Raw genomic sequence first — 14,880 nt, forward strand, 5'->3', positions numbered from 1 at the left:
TATGCATTTAACAAATCTTGAAATGCCCCTGTAGACCAGCTCAATTATGCACCGTATGGATATCAAAAGACACAGTATGGTTACCTCGCAACACCCCGTCCATATTGCCTTGTTCTCCAAACGTTTGCTTTGCTCCTCCTGTTTCACATACCGTTGTGCGCATGCCCGCTGCATCCCTCAACATCCCAGACGTCAAAGAAACCGTGCTTCTTACCAGGGAAGATGATCATCAACCCAGTTCGGTGGAGCGCACTGAAGACTGATTTCGCCTGAACGGTACACAGGACCAAGTTACAAGCCTGTGAGATCAAACCAAAAGGACTGAAGTGAGATCTTTTTAACAACTTGGATTTGCAAAGATGTCTGTCTCCACTATGGAATTAAAAAAATCTATTTCGGACTCTGAGAGAACGTTGAAGAGCTACGGCGCTGTGCAAGAGACCGACTGGAACACGGATAAAGGTAAGGGTCATATGTTGTTTTTCAAATCTAACCGGTGTGATGCCTGCTGTTTCAAGAACATTGGTATTTTTAAATGCGTCCTCCCTCCCCAGTTTTAGAACTGTACGTTTGAAGCTCACTGAAAAGGACCTTCTGCTATTGCTCTTTTGTCCGGCAAATAACAGATGCTATAGGCTACTACTGTGTGGGGTTGTTTCCATCTCCTTAGACATGAATGCCTGCTGCAATAGATAGACTATGAATCTGTCCGGTCAGTGATCCGGTGGCAAACATAACACTCGACTTCACTTTCATAGGCTCTCAGAGAGAGACAAATGTTGGCTACTGTATTTTACAAAAGAAAACCCTGACTGATAGAAACACCAGTGTAGTGTAGGGTTGTCTTCAATTCACCCATCATACACAATACAATCACAAGACACTGAGTTACACATTTTAAAAAATCTAAAGAAATTGGTTGAAGTGGGTTGCTTGCTTCACATGTGTGATTAGATTATGTGTCCCCATACTGCCATTCTTTCCCTTATGGAAGAACTCTTGAAGGGTTCTCGTGTCCATGTTGAGGAGCCTGTGGTACCAAAAGGTTCTGGAAAATATTGTGAACATGAAGAACCTAGAGAGCACCCATTTGATTCCTGCTAAAGGGGTTCTGCCTATCATCAAGGCCCATCACAGTATCTGTGGGAAAACTTTATCAGTTGTCCATGGACACAAACAGAGAGCATCCAAAAGGGAGGGGGAGACAGTTACATGGAGAAACCTCAGAAAGCGTGTTCCTTGGATGACACACATTCTTTTTTAGAGAGAGAGAGAGAGAGAGAGAGAGAGAGAGAGAGAGAGTAACCATAAAATTAAATCAGAGAGATGATCCAAGTAGAAGAACTGGAGATTAATGCTGATGTTCAGTATGAATAGGAGAAGCTGCTTCTATTTTTAGCCTCTCCCCTCTCTCTCTCCTGTCTCTCTCTCTCTCTCTCTCACACATACACACACACACACACAAACAGCAACGCACATAACGCACAGATATGCCATAATGCATCTAACATAATAACATAAACATACACATACAGAACAAACAGACACAACTTGTTATGGCAATTCCTCTTTTGCACCTGATACATTGCAAATCATATAGCAAGCCATACACTCGAGTCTGTAGCAGACACTTCAGTGCAAATGCAACTTGATGGCCGATTACTGCATCACCTCAGTCTGTAAATCAATCCTCCTAACTGCATGTGTGTGTGTCTTGTAACGCTCCCTGTCAGATCACCAGCGGTCCCCTAATCACTAGCTCCAGGTGAGAAGCACTTCTGTTCGTTTCTGCACTGTGCTGCAGTTGTGGGGATTTAGCTAGACACTAAACCCCCAACACATACATTTCAAATGTCGGTTGTTTTTACTATTGCGCATACTCACCATCGTATTGGCTTTCTTTTCTCCAAATAACAACAGGCCTCCTGGTAAGATAGGGGTAGGTTTTGTTTTGCGGCTGGACTGTAATGTGTTCTCCTGAGTCCACAATTTCTTTATTGAACTGCACTGAAGAAGTGGCAGCAGCTGGGCGCGAGAGGCAGCTTTAGAGCTTCTGTGTGGATTTCATTATTAAAGGCCTGGCGTACTGGCGTACAGCCAACTGGATCCCTTGGTCTAGTCACACCAGCCTTGAGTGGGCAGGGTGATGGTACAAATGTATGTGTAGTGTAGTGTGTGTATGTGCGTGTGTGTGTGTGTGTGTGTGTGTGTGCGTGCGTGCGTGCGTGCGTGCGTGCGTGCGTGCGTGCGTGCGTGCGTGCGTGCGTGCGTGCGTGTGTGTGTCTGTTTGTATGTGTGCATGCTTTTGGACAGGGGCTTGAGACAGAGACTGTCTGGCAGATAAACAAGAGAGAGAGAGAGAGAGACAGAGTGTGTGTGTGTGTGTGTGAGAGAGAGAGAGAGAAAGTGTGTGTGTGTGTGTGTGAGAGAGAGAGAGAGAGAAAGTGTGTGTGTATGTGTGTGTGTGTGTGTGTGTTAGAGAAAGAACATAGACAGACGGTTGGCTGGTGTGTGTTTTTTGATTATGAAACAGTGCAGCACAGACTGAGTACTACAGGGCTTACAACACTCTTACTTACTGTGGAGACTCCCCTCTGTTACTCACCCTCCCTCTCTCTGACTACAGAGCAGCCAGGTAGCCCATATGTTATCCTCACATCACTTATTTCCAGCTCAAATGTGTCTACAGACACTCAGCAAGCAAGCACAATTGGAATAAATTGGTTTGTGGTAGTTTGCATGTACTTGAATCGTATTTGAAATCGGCACTTGAACCATCTATCTGTTTTGAGTAGATCTAAGGATCCTTATACTGTCACACTAGTGTTTTTTCTACCCATCCTGCTGTGATGCAGAGGTGTGTGTGTGTGTGTGTGTGTGTGTGTGTGTGTGTGTGTGTGTGTGTGAATCTACGTGCTGAGAGTGTTGCGGCGGGGAATGCCAGTGAGACATGATGACCACCCCTCTCTCTGCTCTCTCCACACTCCACTCCGAGGCCTGGGCCGTCCCGTCAGTTAAGTGCTGACTGGCCACACGCAGGACAGGACAGGACAGGACAGGACAGGACAGGACAGGACAGGAGGCGTCGGAGCTCACCGGCCGCTCGCTGGGCCGAGCTGACAGTAACGGAGCAGACGTGACGACTCTCTCACACAGCAGGCCAGCGGTCGTCTTTAGTTACACGTCAAGCGGTCACCTGTGGCCTCGCCCTTTGACTTGACGTTTTCAAGCCGTCTGCTCATCGTAACACTTCCGGAGCTTGTGGTTGGAACTACTGTTATGTACTTTAGAAAGAATTTAGTGTTTGGTACATTTTCAAAAAACATTTTCAAAACCTTATTGGCCCCCAATGTATATATGGCACAAACTAATACAACACTGCAACACATGCAGCACAAACTGAAACAACACTATTAGATCTGGTGTGAACTGTTAGCGCCAGCAAATGTTTTTTTTAATTCTGTTCAGGATATGTCACCATCACCATTGTGGTTAAAACTCCAAGTCTAATCAGTACTTCCAAGACCAGGCGCCTTATGACAAACAGCCGCTTTCGATGACAAAAGGCGGTCGTTTAGCACCGGTCGTTGTTTTATGTCCCTGACTCCATTGTGTATGGTGCAGCGAGGGCCAACGCTTATCTTGTCCCCTGGTCCACTGGAGCAGAACATTTATAATTGCCTATTGTGAGTGTAGAAATGGCCGCCGTGTCTTGTTGCAGTAAAATGACACAGGACAACAAGCGACGAGTTGTTGGCGCCGCCCCGCCCGCCAGAGAAATATAGAACCTGGCAGACTCATGCCCACTCTCTCCTGGCACCCCCTCTTTAATTGTGCAGCGCATAAATGCCCAGTATGATTGTTCCCCGGACATCCATTTGCATAGCTAGAGGCCAATCTGTTTGTCTTAGTCAGCTATTGCCGAGACAGAGTTGACGAGGCGTGTTTTTTTTTTTTCGGAGTTTAGTGCGTCCTGCTCGCTTCAAAGACTTAAAGATGAAAAGGAGTTTTAGAGTTGACAAGGAGGACGCTGGGAAATACCGCAGCTTCTAAGGCATTCCTTTAGGCACAGTGTTTATGTTAGTGTGTGGATTTCATGTGACAAGCACAAATGAACAAACTTTAATTAAGTTGTCAGTATCGCTTTGAGAGTATGTTTTAAGGACACAGCCACAGTCTATTTATGGGCCAAAATGGGCATTTTTATTTTGTCACTAAATCAAGGCCTGAAAGTTATGCGCAGACCTTGAGTAGAGTACTTTTTAAAGGCTCGGATGGAAAACAAGCCTCCATTGTAGAGAAGTGTAAAGAAATCTGTGGAGGGTGTGGCATCAGCTCTTGTGTGAGGGCTGGAATCACATGTCTTCAATAGAAGACATTCGAGCGCATTGAAGTGCACTTGAGCAGCTGTTCATATGTTGCTCGGTAAATACATGTCTGCAGCAGTCTGGGAACAGAGGGAGAACTGATCTCAATTTCTTTTACCTTCAATTCCCTATTAAAGTACCTCACTTGTTTTGTGAGGGTCATTTTTACTATCCAGGAATATGAAACTCATTATCTTTGCCCATTGTATTCCTCACAACCAGTTTCTTTTGCATTTAGGAGAAATGGATGCTGTCCCTCTCTAATTGGGTTCAATCAGTAAAAATACACAATTGTACAGTTCAGGTTTTGCTCCCTTAATAACTACATGTACACTAAAATACATCCTGAAATGCAGCATAGAATGAAATACATCCATTTGATGTGAGAAACACACCTATTCAATCTGCAATTCATTTCCTCTCCTTAGTCCTTGCAGGAACAGCTTCATAGTGTCCTAAATACTGTATTAGCTTTACTAATGGCTTAGCAAATTTTAGGAGGGTGTGTCTGTCTTCTTCTCTGCTGTCTTCTCTGACTGACCAAATAAGTGTTTCCTAAGGTGGCATACTGTATTAGTGTGACTGGGGTCATTTAGCTATGATATGCAATGTGTACTATTCACAGTGAGTGTATACCATATTATTGACCCTTGTGAATGTATAGTAATGATCAGAGAGAGACCAGCTTTTTCTACATAACACCCTCCCTGTGAAGCTGGTGCTCGTGACGCTCTGTGCGGTGGTGACAGGTGAACCCTCGGCTTCATGTCCTCTGTCCCCTCTGTGTGCCCCGCAGGTCCGGGCGACGTGTCCATGATCGACAGCACCATGTCCCCGGACGAGATCGAGGTGGAGATGGCGCGCATCCAGCGTCTCCGCGAGGTCCTGGTGCGCCGCGAGTCCGAGCTGCGCTACATGTGAGTCATGCTCTCCATCTCTCTCCCTCTCTCTCTCTCTCTCTGTCTCTATCTCTCTCTCTCTCCGCCCGCGATAGCATCACCGCCGCCGCCGCCGCCCACGTCACCGTGGCAACATCAGCCACGTCACCCCTCTAAGTGCTTGGCCACGACGCCTTTGCGCCCTCGGGGCTGTGAGCAGGAATGTACACATGGTGATACGTACACACAAGCATGCCCGCCGCTGCTGCGTACGTGTGTCTTACTGTTAGCGCACCACCAGGGCTTTCTATTAGGCCACTATCAATGTCCCGCTGTGGCTGTGTGGACACACAGGGAGATGCCCACCGGTCAGTCTGGAGTCAGCAGAGAGGATTTAAAAAGGTTTCGGACATTCTGCACGGGGGGCGTAGATGACAAATATGTGGTGGGGGTTGGGGAGAGTGGGGGGGCTTTATGTTTTGTTGTGTTGCCTGGTGGTGTGAGGCAAACTGCTTCCGAAGTTTGTGAACACACACACACACACACACACACACACACACACATACGCACATAAACAAACACAGTGGCACATAGACATGTGCACATGCACACACACACACACACACACACACACACACACACACACAAATACACACAAAAACGCATCTACACACACACACACACACACACACACACACACACACACACACACGTGTGCACATACACATACACATACACACAAACACATACACACACCCTAAACAGATGGAGAGACAGACTGCAGTAGCTGCTGGAAGCAGTAATTGGGTACATGAACAAGGAAGAGATGGAGAGAGACAGAGAGGAAGAGAGAAAAAGAGAGATGGCGAGAGAGAGAGAGAGGAAGAGAGAAAAAGAGAGTTGGAGGGAGCGACATGGAAGGGGAGGGGGACGATAAAGAGGGAGGAGGTGGGTGAGCGTGGATGAGTCATCAGCTGATTTATTGCACTGAGGATTAAGTCCCTTGGTGGCTGTCACTGCAGAGCAGGCATGGGGGGAGGAGGAGGAGGAGGAGGAGCAGAGGGAGCACTGGACCTGGAGGCTTCAGTGAGCTCCGAACGAGACCGACTGACAGGCGACATGTCGCCCGGTGACAGCGGGTGATTCATCCCTCCTCACCTGGCGGCCCCGCCGCCGTTTAATAAGACGCGTCAGCACCCGAGAACACTCGTTTCCTACAGGCTATTTATAGCCGTGGATATTGAAAACATTCATCGGTACAGAGCTGGACTTTAACATCACATGCCTGTGGTAAATGCTCTCTCTGCTTTAATGCTTTATCCGGGCCTTTGCCAGCGTCAGTGGCGCGGCACGGCACGACACGTCTCAGATATGCGGGGAGACGTTGGGTCAGGCCCTCACCAGCACGAGGGTTCAGGACTGTCGGGAGCGTTCGAGTCGTCTCCGCCGGGAGATGATTTAAGACACATGTCAACTGTGGTCATTTTAGAGCACTGGGGGGAAATGAACTCTAGACGCTGGGTAGGAAAACACGCCTTGAGCCTCGGGAATGTGGAGACGCTAAATTAACTGGAGAACTGGCAGTCTACTCTCAGTGTTGGAGGTTTTTATCTTGTAATTTCATTACATTTTAGTCATCGCTGACGCTTTTATCCAAAGGTACAGAGTGACTAGGACACTTTAGTGCGGAAATAAGTAGTACTACTTGCAAGGCCTCGAATGACAGTTCAAGCGAAGATAAGTCAAGGGGAAAAGAAGAACAGTCAGGATAGAGATGAAGATCATTAGGTAAGAGGCAAGCACTACTATTTTGCGTTGTCCAAAAAAATGTAGGCTACTGAAAACAACCAGTGTCAGGTATCAGTTAGCCTCACTGACTAAGCCATATGTAGACTTGTGAAGAAGTCATTAAGTAGCTTCTTTAGTTACTGAAAGTGTTCCCTTGGTGTACTGCAGCACAGAGAGTTACAGCTACAGGCGAAACCACTCCTCAGAGATAGAGATGTCAGCAGGCATAACGACAGCAGAAAACACACACACACACACACACACACACACACACACACACACACACACACACACACACACACACACACACACACACACACCACACACACACACACACACACACACACACACACACACACGGGGCGGGCTGACAAGACAGGCTGGCATACGTCGTTTGAGGGAACCTGAACGTCTCCTGTGGTTGTGTTGTTTCATCCTTGCAGGATGGATGACATTCAGCTGTGCCAAGACATCATGAGCCTGAAGCAGGAGCTGAGGAAGATCGTGCTGGTGCCAGGTAAGCTCGCCTCGCCGCCACTCCGCCTCCTCCGTCGTCCTTCCCCGCCGCGGGAACAATACCGGCTGACGCTTCAAAAGGCAGCTCGCCTGCTCCGTCAGAAGTGTTCCGGTTTCAGCGCGCGCTCCGAGCCAGAGACAGAGACGCAGGCTCGTTCAAGTGCACACACATCTATCGGTGGAAACATTCTCCTCTTTCTCTTTCTCTCCGCTTCTGTGAGGGACAGAAATAAACGGAACTGCAGTAAAGAAACCCCCAGGCCCCTGAGACAGACCGTATAACACAATCCCCCATCACCATCACTATCGCCCTCACCACTGCAAACCACACATTAAAAAGTACATTAATGCACCTAAAGCTGTATTTTCACCTACAGCCTATATGCCATAAACTGACCAGTGGCCCCCCGCTTAACGCATGACCACAACCATGGCTCCTCTGGAGCCCACGCCCACACCAGTGGCGCTGACCGCTGCTCACAGGTCAGCGTGCTGGCGGACGGCGGCAGCGCCGGGCCAGGCCGTGGGCGACGGCTCTGGGGGGAGCGGAGCAGAGCGGAGCGGTCAGGAGGAGTAACAGTGTCCAGGTCTCCGTATCAGTGTTTGGGCGAGCGCAGCGGCCGTATCAGCAGGAGGAGGTGTGGGCCTGTGGTGGTGAGGTGGCCATAGACTGAGTGGGCAGCTGCTTCTGGAGCTCACTGGGAGGGCCGCCAAGAGCAGCTGTAGGCTACCTGCAGTGAGGCCGGGGAGGGAGAGAGAGACCCATAACATGAACACACTGCTTATCTACTAAAGGACTACAGCAGCTGTACACTGCTACTTATCATTCTGCCAGAAGCAACTGTCATTTTTTCATGACTATATAAAGTATATGCTTTCAAACCTTTTACTTTTTTTTAAACCTACACACACCTTTAAAAATAAACATAGCACACATAGCATTATTAGCACCAGCTAATCATAGTCATTACATCCCCATTACTGTATCAGAATTAGCCTTGATCATTACTCCCACTACTGTCGTTAAGTATTTCATGCACTGGCCCACACTCTGGTCTCGCCGTCTTACCCAGTGAGAGAAGCAGAGTCCAGAGAGAGAGAGAGAGAGAGAGAGAGAGAAAGAGAGAGAGCGGCGATGCAGACCGCTACAGGCGTGAGCTAGCGCAGCACTGACCTAGTTTGTGACGGACTCTGCCCAAATGGCTGTGACATTGGGATTTCTGTGCGTGCCGTGCCGTGCCGTGCCGTAGGATCCTCAGGTGAGACTGGGCCCGTGCTCCTCTGAGAGCAGGTGCATCAGCAGAGCGGGAGCCAGGAGGTGTTCTCCTGTTAGAGGCAGGAAGAGCTGATGGGGCACTTCCTGCTCTGTGCGCTGCGCTGCTCGGTGTTGGTAACATAGCGAGCCATTTCCCAGACTGCTTAGCAGACTGCTTTTGTGTGTGTGTGTGTGTGTGTGTGTGTGTGTGTGTGTGTGTGTGTGTGTGTATATATGCAGTATATATCTGTGTGTGTGTGTGTGTGTGTGTGTGTGTGTGTGTGTGTGTGTGTGTGTGTGTGTGTGTGTATATATACAGTATATATCTCTGTGTGTGTGTGTGTGTGTGTGTGTGTGTGTGTGTGTGTGTGTGTGTGTGTGTGAGTGTGTGAGAGAGAGAGAGAGAGCGAGAGAGTATGAAGGTCAAGGAAATAAAGAAACCATAACAGCCTACACATTCCCAGTGCAATCAGATAGATGCAAACTCATGAATCCATAAACAAAGTCTATGGAGATGACCTTGCAAAGAAAAAAAATAGCTCTCAACAGTGTTTGTAGACTGCATCTGTCAAAAGCCCATTAGTCAGATATTGCCATTTCCATATGTACTGTAGAGTGGAGGTCACTCCGCAGGTAACAAATCACTGATACAGACCTAAGGGGGGAGGTAATAGTATAATGGCTATCAGTTATAATGGGCTTTGTGTTAATTACCCTATAGATGGGTTTTGAACGAGGCTAAAGACCTTGATGAGAATGAGTCTCTCTGTAAACCATAATGACTATCATAATGTCAGCCAAATATAGGCCTGCCGCACTGCACATATTGACTCATCAACATAAACACGGCTATGGGTCTCATATCTGTTTTAATCTTCATATCTATGTTTTCATATTCCAGTGTTTGTTTTGAGTTGGAATGACTCTGTTGTGCGGCAGGGCTCCATCGAGAAGGCTGTGTGTGTGTGTGTGTGTGTGTGTGTGTGTGTGTGTGTGTGTGTGTGTGTGTGTGCGGTGACCGTGCTCTCAGAGGTTCTAATGAAAGAGAATACTCACAACAGGCTCTCTGGTGCCACGTCCTCGCGGGCCTATCCAGCCTGATTAAAACATTAATGTGGTCCGCCCGGCCCGTAAGGCTCGCGGCGCTCCGAGATGGAATTAAGTGAAACACTCCCCTCGGCCGTATCCGTTGGCGCTGCCCGCTGAGCGGCCACCACAATATATCAAGGTGATCAAATCCAATTAGTGCACCACGTGCTCCCGCCCAGCTCAAGGAATAGCCAGTCTTCTGTTCTGGAGCGTCCACTCATGGTCGTCCTCCTTGGATTCGTTTCTCGTTTTGTTTTAAATCCATTCATCTTTATCCTGCAGATGCTTCTGTGCGTTGGTATTATGAGGATAATACTGAAACGCTTCAGGATCCTCTCAATCATGTTTAATCCCCTGCTCTACTCTCATATGCACACACTACAGTAATGCCTGAAATGGATTAATGTAAATATTTTCAAGAAGGTATTAGCGATATTAGGATGTGTTTTATCTGTCTGTGTATTTCCATTCAATTCTGAGGGAAGCCCACCACTGTGGGAAGCCTTGATGAACAGTATTAGGCCTACATACGCCCATGTTTTTGCTCCCTGTAGAGAGAGAAGCCCAATTCAGAGGGAATCCCACCACTGTGGGAAGCCTTGATGAACAGTATTAGGCCTACATACGCCCATGTTTTTGCTCCCTGTAGAGAGAGAAGCCCAATTCTGAGGGAAGCCCACCAGTGTGGGAAGCCTGTATGAAAGGGTATAAACGCCCATCTGTTCTTCCGCTCCCTGTAGAGAGAGAGAAGACCAAGAAGCACCGGCAGGGCGAGGAGGAGTTAATCCAGAAGATCCATAAACTGGTGCAGAAGAGGGACTTCCTGGTGGACGACGCGGAGGTGGAGAGATTACGGTGAGACACGCTCCGGTGGGAAGACGGGGGTGATTTTAATCTGGCCCATAACTCTGTGGTGGCACCCCTGCCATGCTGTGACGGATGCCAGGGATTAATTCAGAGCAAACTGCTCAAAATGAATCACCCAATCCAAATCCAAAACCAAAACAAACTGCACTGAAGCATGACTTGTTTATCTTTAGTGGAATTCAGTGGTTGCATATCACGAATTTAGTGTTCCACAGAGACAAATGATTTTTTGTTGCTGGATGTGAGATTCTTTTCTGGTGAACAAGCTATTATGTTTATAAAACTCGTCATATGCCCAAATGTGGAACCATTAAAAAAAAAATCAAACCTATAATAATCAAAAATCATTTAAGAATGGGCATATCAGTCGTGCGGCGTGCCTATTTAACTCCTTAGACTAATTACCAAATCCCTCCTAGTAGAGACCATTAAGCGTCAGCTTGGCTCTTATTTTCGAGCACCGATGGCGCTTCACTCTACTCCTCCGTAAACTGATGACTGTGCAAGCGCTCGGGGAGCAGGCGTCCAGTAAGGGCCATTGATTGGAGCGGAGCGGCTTTATGTAATGGCCTCCAGTAAGCGCTCAGACTAATGATTCCCCCCTCGCAGGATCAGGGGCTCACAGATCACAGGTGAACGTCCCCCTTAAACTGCCACTGCCACCGCCACCGACAATATTTATGTCCGTTTCATATTTATGTATATTTTCTCTTTGACAACCCCCAAGGTCTCTCTCTATCTATCTCTATCTCTCTCTCTCTCTCTCTCTCAACATCTGTGTGGGAGTGTAATGGAGTCAGGTCAGGGAAGGGGGAATAACACTGTGGTGATTGTCCTGCTCTCTCGTTTGGTGAGGGCGTGTTCAAGGGGAGGTCCCTGTGGCCTTGTGTCTCTCAGCCCACACCCAGGGGAGTGTTGAGTCATCCTCTCTTCTCTGTGCTTCCTCCCCCCGATTCCATCCCATCCCATCTCCCCTCTCTCTCTGTCTCTCTCTCACTCTCTCACATGCATACACACACACATTCTCTCTCACTCTCACATACATACACACACATTCTCTCTCTCTCTCAATCTTTCACTGTCTTTCTCTCTCTCTGTCTCTCTCTCGCCCCCCCACAGGGAGCAGGAGGAGGACAAGGAGATGGCCGACTTCCTCCGGCTCAAGCTCATGTCGCTGGAGAAGCTGGCCAAAGTGGCCGAGGGTGAGTGTGTGTGTGTCCGAACCAACCCGAGGAGCGGTGGTGTCTCCTTTCAGGAAGGATGGAACAGTAGGAAGGGAGGGAGAGGAGAGGAGAGGAGAGGAGAGGAGGGGAGGAGATCTGAGCCCAACTTCAAAGTCACTCCCTCTCCAATGCCTTCTAATTAGCTGCTCATAAAGATGCCATCAACATTTATGTAACGTTTTGGTGGCTTTATGAAGGCCAGAATAGCTCTGCCTGTTCAGTGCAATCACATTGGTTGAGAAATGATCAAATCCTTGACGGATGTTTTATGTCTTCAAAAAAAAAAATCTTAGATGATTAGTGTGCTTGATCAAGCACACAGCATAGCAAAGCAATTTATCATTTATAATTAATTTATAATTCATCATTCTAAATTCTATCTCTAGTCAGGGAAAAATCATAGAAAACGAGTATCATAGGAGAAGACGGGGATACCAAGGAATTATATAACCAAGCATGCAGGATATGTTTGAGTGAATTCAGGATATTGCAGGATATGTTTGAGTGAATTCATCACAGTACATGAGATCTCGGTTGTGTTGAAGCTCCGTCCTACGTGTGTTCTGCCTCAGGTCCTGCCAAGCCCAAGAGAACCGTCCCGGAGCCTCCGCCCAACAAGCCCTCCGTCGTCAAGTCCAGCGTCGCCATCATCAAGGACTGCTGCGGTGCCACCCAGTGTGCCATCATGTAACGAAACGTCCCCCCACCCCCAACAACCCTTCCACCCCCCCACCACCCCCACCAGACTCTCCCTCAGACTCGCTCACGTAACCTTAACCCACCTCCTCCCTCTGAGAAACCTGAGTGCTCCACTCTTATCCTGCCAGAGGTGACCAAGTAAACAGGCGGCCGAGGAGCGGGGTCAGCCTCAGCGCCACTGTCCGAGGCCGCACGTGGGGGGGGGGGGGCTGAGGTCTATCTTGATGGAGCAGCGCTGCTCACAGCCGCTCATTGATTGCTAATGGAGTGGGAACGTCGCACAGCGTGTTTTTTTAGCCTGTTGGACCATCTAGCCGCCAGTTGTCACATTAACATTCAATTAGCCAATCAATGACGCGTGAATAAGGCGCTTGTCAGCCTGCTCCAGCCTAGACAATTTGTTGTGTTAACACTGCTGTATGCTGTACAGTGTGTTTAGGTTATATAACAGCAGCGTTTGCGGACTCAGCAGTTTTGCAGCAGGAGTTTGGCTGAAAGTGCACAATAGATGTTGTTTATGGTCACCTGAGAGTTCAGCTGGTTAAATTGATTCCTTTATTCTCTCCTTTGAATCTGCACTGCTGCATTTGGGTACTTGAGTAAAGGCAACGCTTTCGCCCCATGGCTTTAAAGTTTGATCTTTCACACCACATCTGGTGGCAGATTGGGAATGATTTCACAACACTGCCTTTAAAAATCAGACAAAGCATGTGATGTGAGCAACTTAAAGAGTGCCATTTCACCACCATTTTTATGAATGAAACTTCTGAAATGGGCTTCAGTTGAGGCCTTTTTCAAAAGAGAACAAAATCGGTGTCATTTTACCACGTGTCACGTTGACGATTACCAAGCACAAACACCCTGATGCTTTCACACATGCGCACCCAGGTTTCTCACTCTGGAGGTGGGGCGAGATGAGTCATGTTTTGTTTGTTTTTTTGACCAAAAAGTATAACGGGTATACACACAAATACCCCCCCTCCTCCTCCCCATTTTAACCCTTTAATCAAAAGAGCTCTCTGATCAGGGGCCAGTCTCACGCTGTGGATCCAGAGGAGTGTGTGGGTTGAGCTGGGCTGACCCTAGATCAGCTCCTCCACCATGATGTGCGTGCCACAGGGGCCGTCCTGTGCCAGCATACTGCACCGGTACAGTACAGTTCCTGGTTCACGCCAAGATCCACTCAATCACCCCACATCCCTTTAATTTCATTATGCAAACACATGAACAGAATATGCATCGATTACTTATTTTACAAGGATGACAATGACTATCATTTCTGACTAGTGTCGACATTACTATTAGCATTGAATTTCTGTTCCCTTCTTGCAAACAAAAAGACAAAAAAAAAAAAAACCTTCAATATAATGCAAAGATGAATGCAAATACTTCTTGTAAATACTTCGTCTGAATAAGCTCTGAACATAACGATGGGTGGCATCTCACTCCGAGTAGATTAATTGCCAAACTAACGAGATCTGGTGGTTATTTACTAACAGGATCTAATGGTTATTTACTAACGAGATCTGGTAGTTTACTGCACTCCTGTCGGCTCCTTCTGAACTGTGTTTGTGTATTTATCTCTTAGGGCCTTTTGCTATAGATTACACGGTACGTACACACAGCAATGTGATGATCCTGCTCCATGTCTGTAAATATATGTTTAAATAAATGAGGCATCTTTCTGGATTTGATCGTTGGTGTTTGTCTCATGAACATGGTCACTTCATCTTACAAGAGAATCAACATGTTTGTTACTATTCATAAACTCCCAGGATGAGACTCGTATCTTAGCAACACATCAGCAAAATCAGGGAAAAGGTTTTGATATACGGTGAGCAGGATGGCTGTATACACACATACTGTACAAGGTTCAGTCTTTACTGCAAGGAGCATTGCATACGGTCTCAAGACCATATATCAAAACCTTTTCCCTGATTTTGCCAATACGGTGTCAAGATATAATATCTTAACTGCATACACTGTTATGATAAACCCAGGTGATCTGTTAGATGACCAGCCATTTCTTGGATATTAAATTTACAGTCATGTCAACTTTTCTGGGGTTGCACTTGGTCTAAAAATCAACTTGTGAACAAGTGAAGTATCAGTGTACTAAACGCGCACTTAATAATAACAGAATTGAAAGGGGCTGGTCACTGTACCATTCAAAAAGTCACATCTCGCAAACATACCGT

General features: G+C 47.3%; 1 protein-coding gene across 1 annotated transcript; it reads left to right on the top strand.

The window, feature by feature from the left end:
- The first annotated feature begins 228 nt into the window (after positions 1 to 228).
- bmerb1 (bMERB domain containing 1) lies at positions 229 to 12,705 on the top strand. The gene is made up of 6 exons (XM_062546885.1): positions 229 to 462; positions 5,164 to 5,284; positions 7,477 to 7,550; positions 10,634 to 10,748; positions 11,880 to 11,962; positions 12,556 to 12,705. The coding sequence occupies exons 1-6, from the start codon at positions 360 to 362 to the stop codon at positions 12,672 to 12,674; spliced, it is 615 nt and encodes a 204-aa protein (XP_062402869.1). The 5' UTR covers positions 229 to 359; the 3' UTR covers positions 12,675 to 12,705.
- Positions 12,706 to 14,880: the final 2,175 nt, after the last annotated feature.

This window comes from Sardina pilchardus, chromosome 1, assembly GCF_963854185.1.
Source record: "Sardina pilchardus chromosome 1, fSarPil1.1, whole genome shotgun sequence".
NCBI classification, from domain to species: Eukaryota; Metazoa; Chordata; class Actinopteri; order Clupeiformes; family Clupeidae; genus Sardina; species Sardina pilchardus.

Coding starts and splice junctions, on each gene's coding strand:
- bmerb1 (XM_062546885.1), top strand. CDS start 360: ATGTCTGTCTCCACTATGGAATTAAAAAAATCTATTTCGGACTCTGAG. Junction 7,551..10,633: donor GAAGATCGTGCTGGTGCCAG/GTAAGCTCGCCT, acceptor CGCTCCCTGTAG/AGAGAGAGAAGACCAAGAAG. Junction 11,963..12,555: donor GCTGGCCAAAGTGGCCGAGG/GTGAGTGTGTGT, acceptor GTTCTGCCTCAG/GTCCTGCCAAGCCCAAGAGA.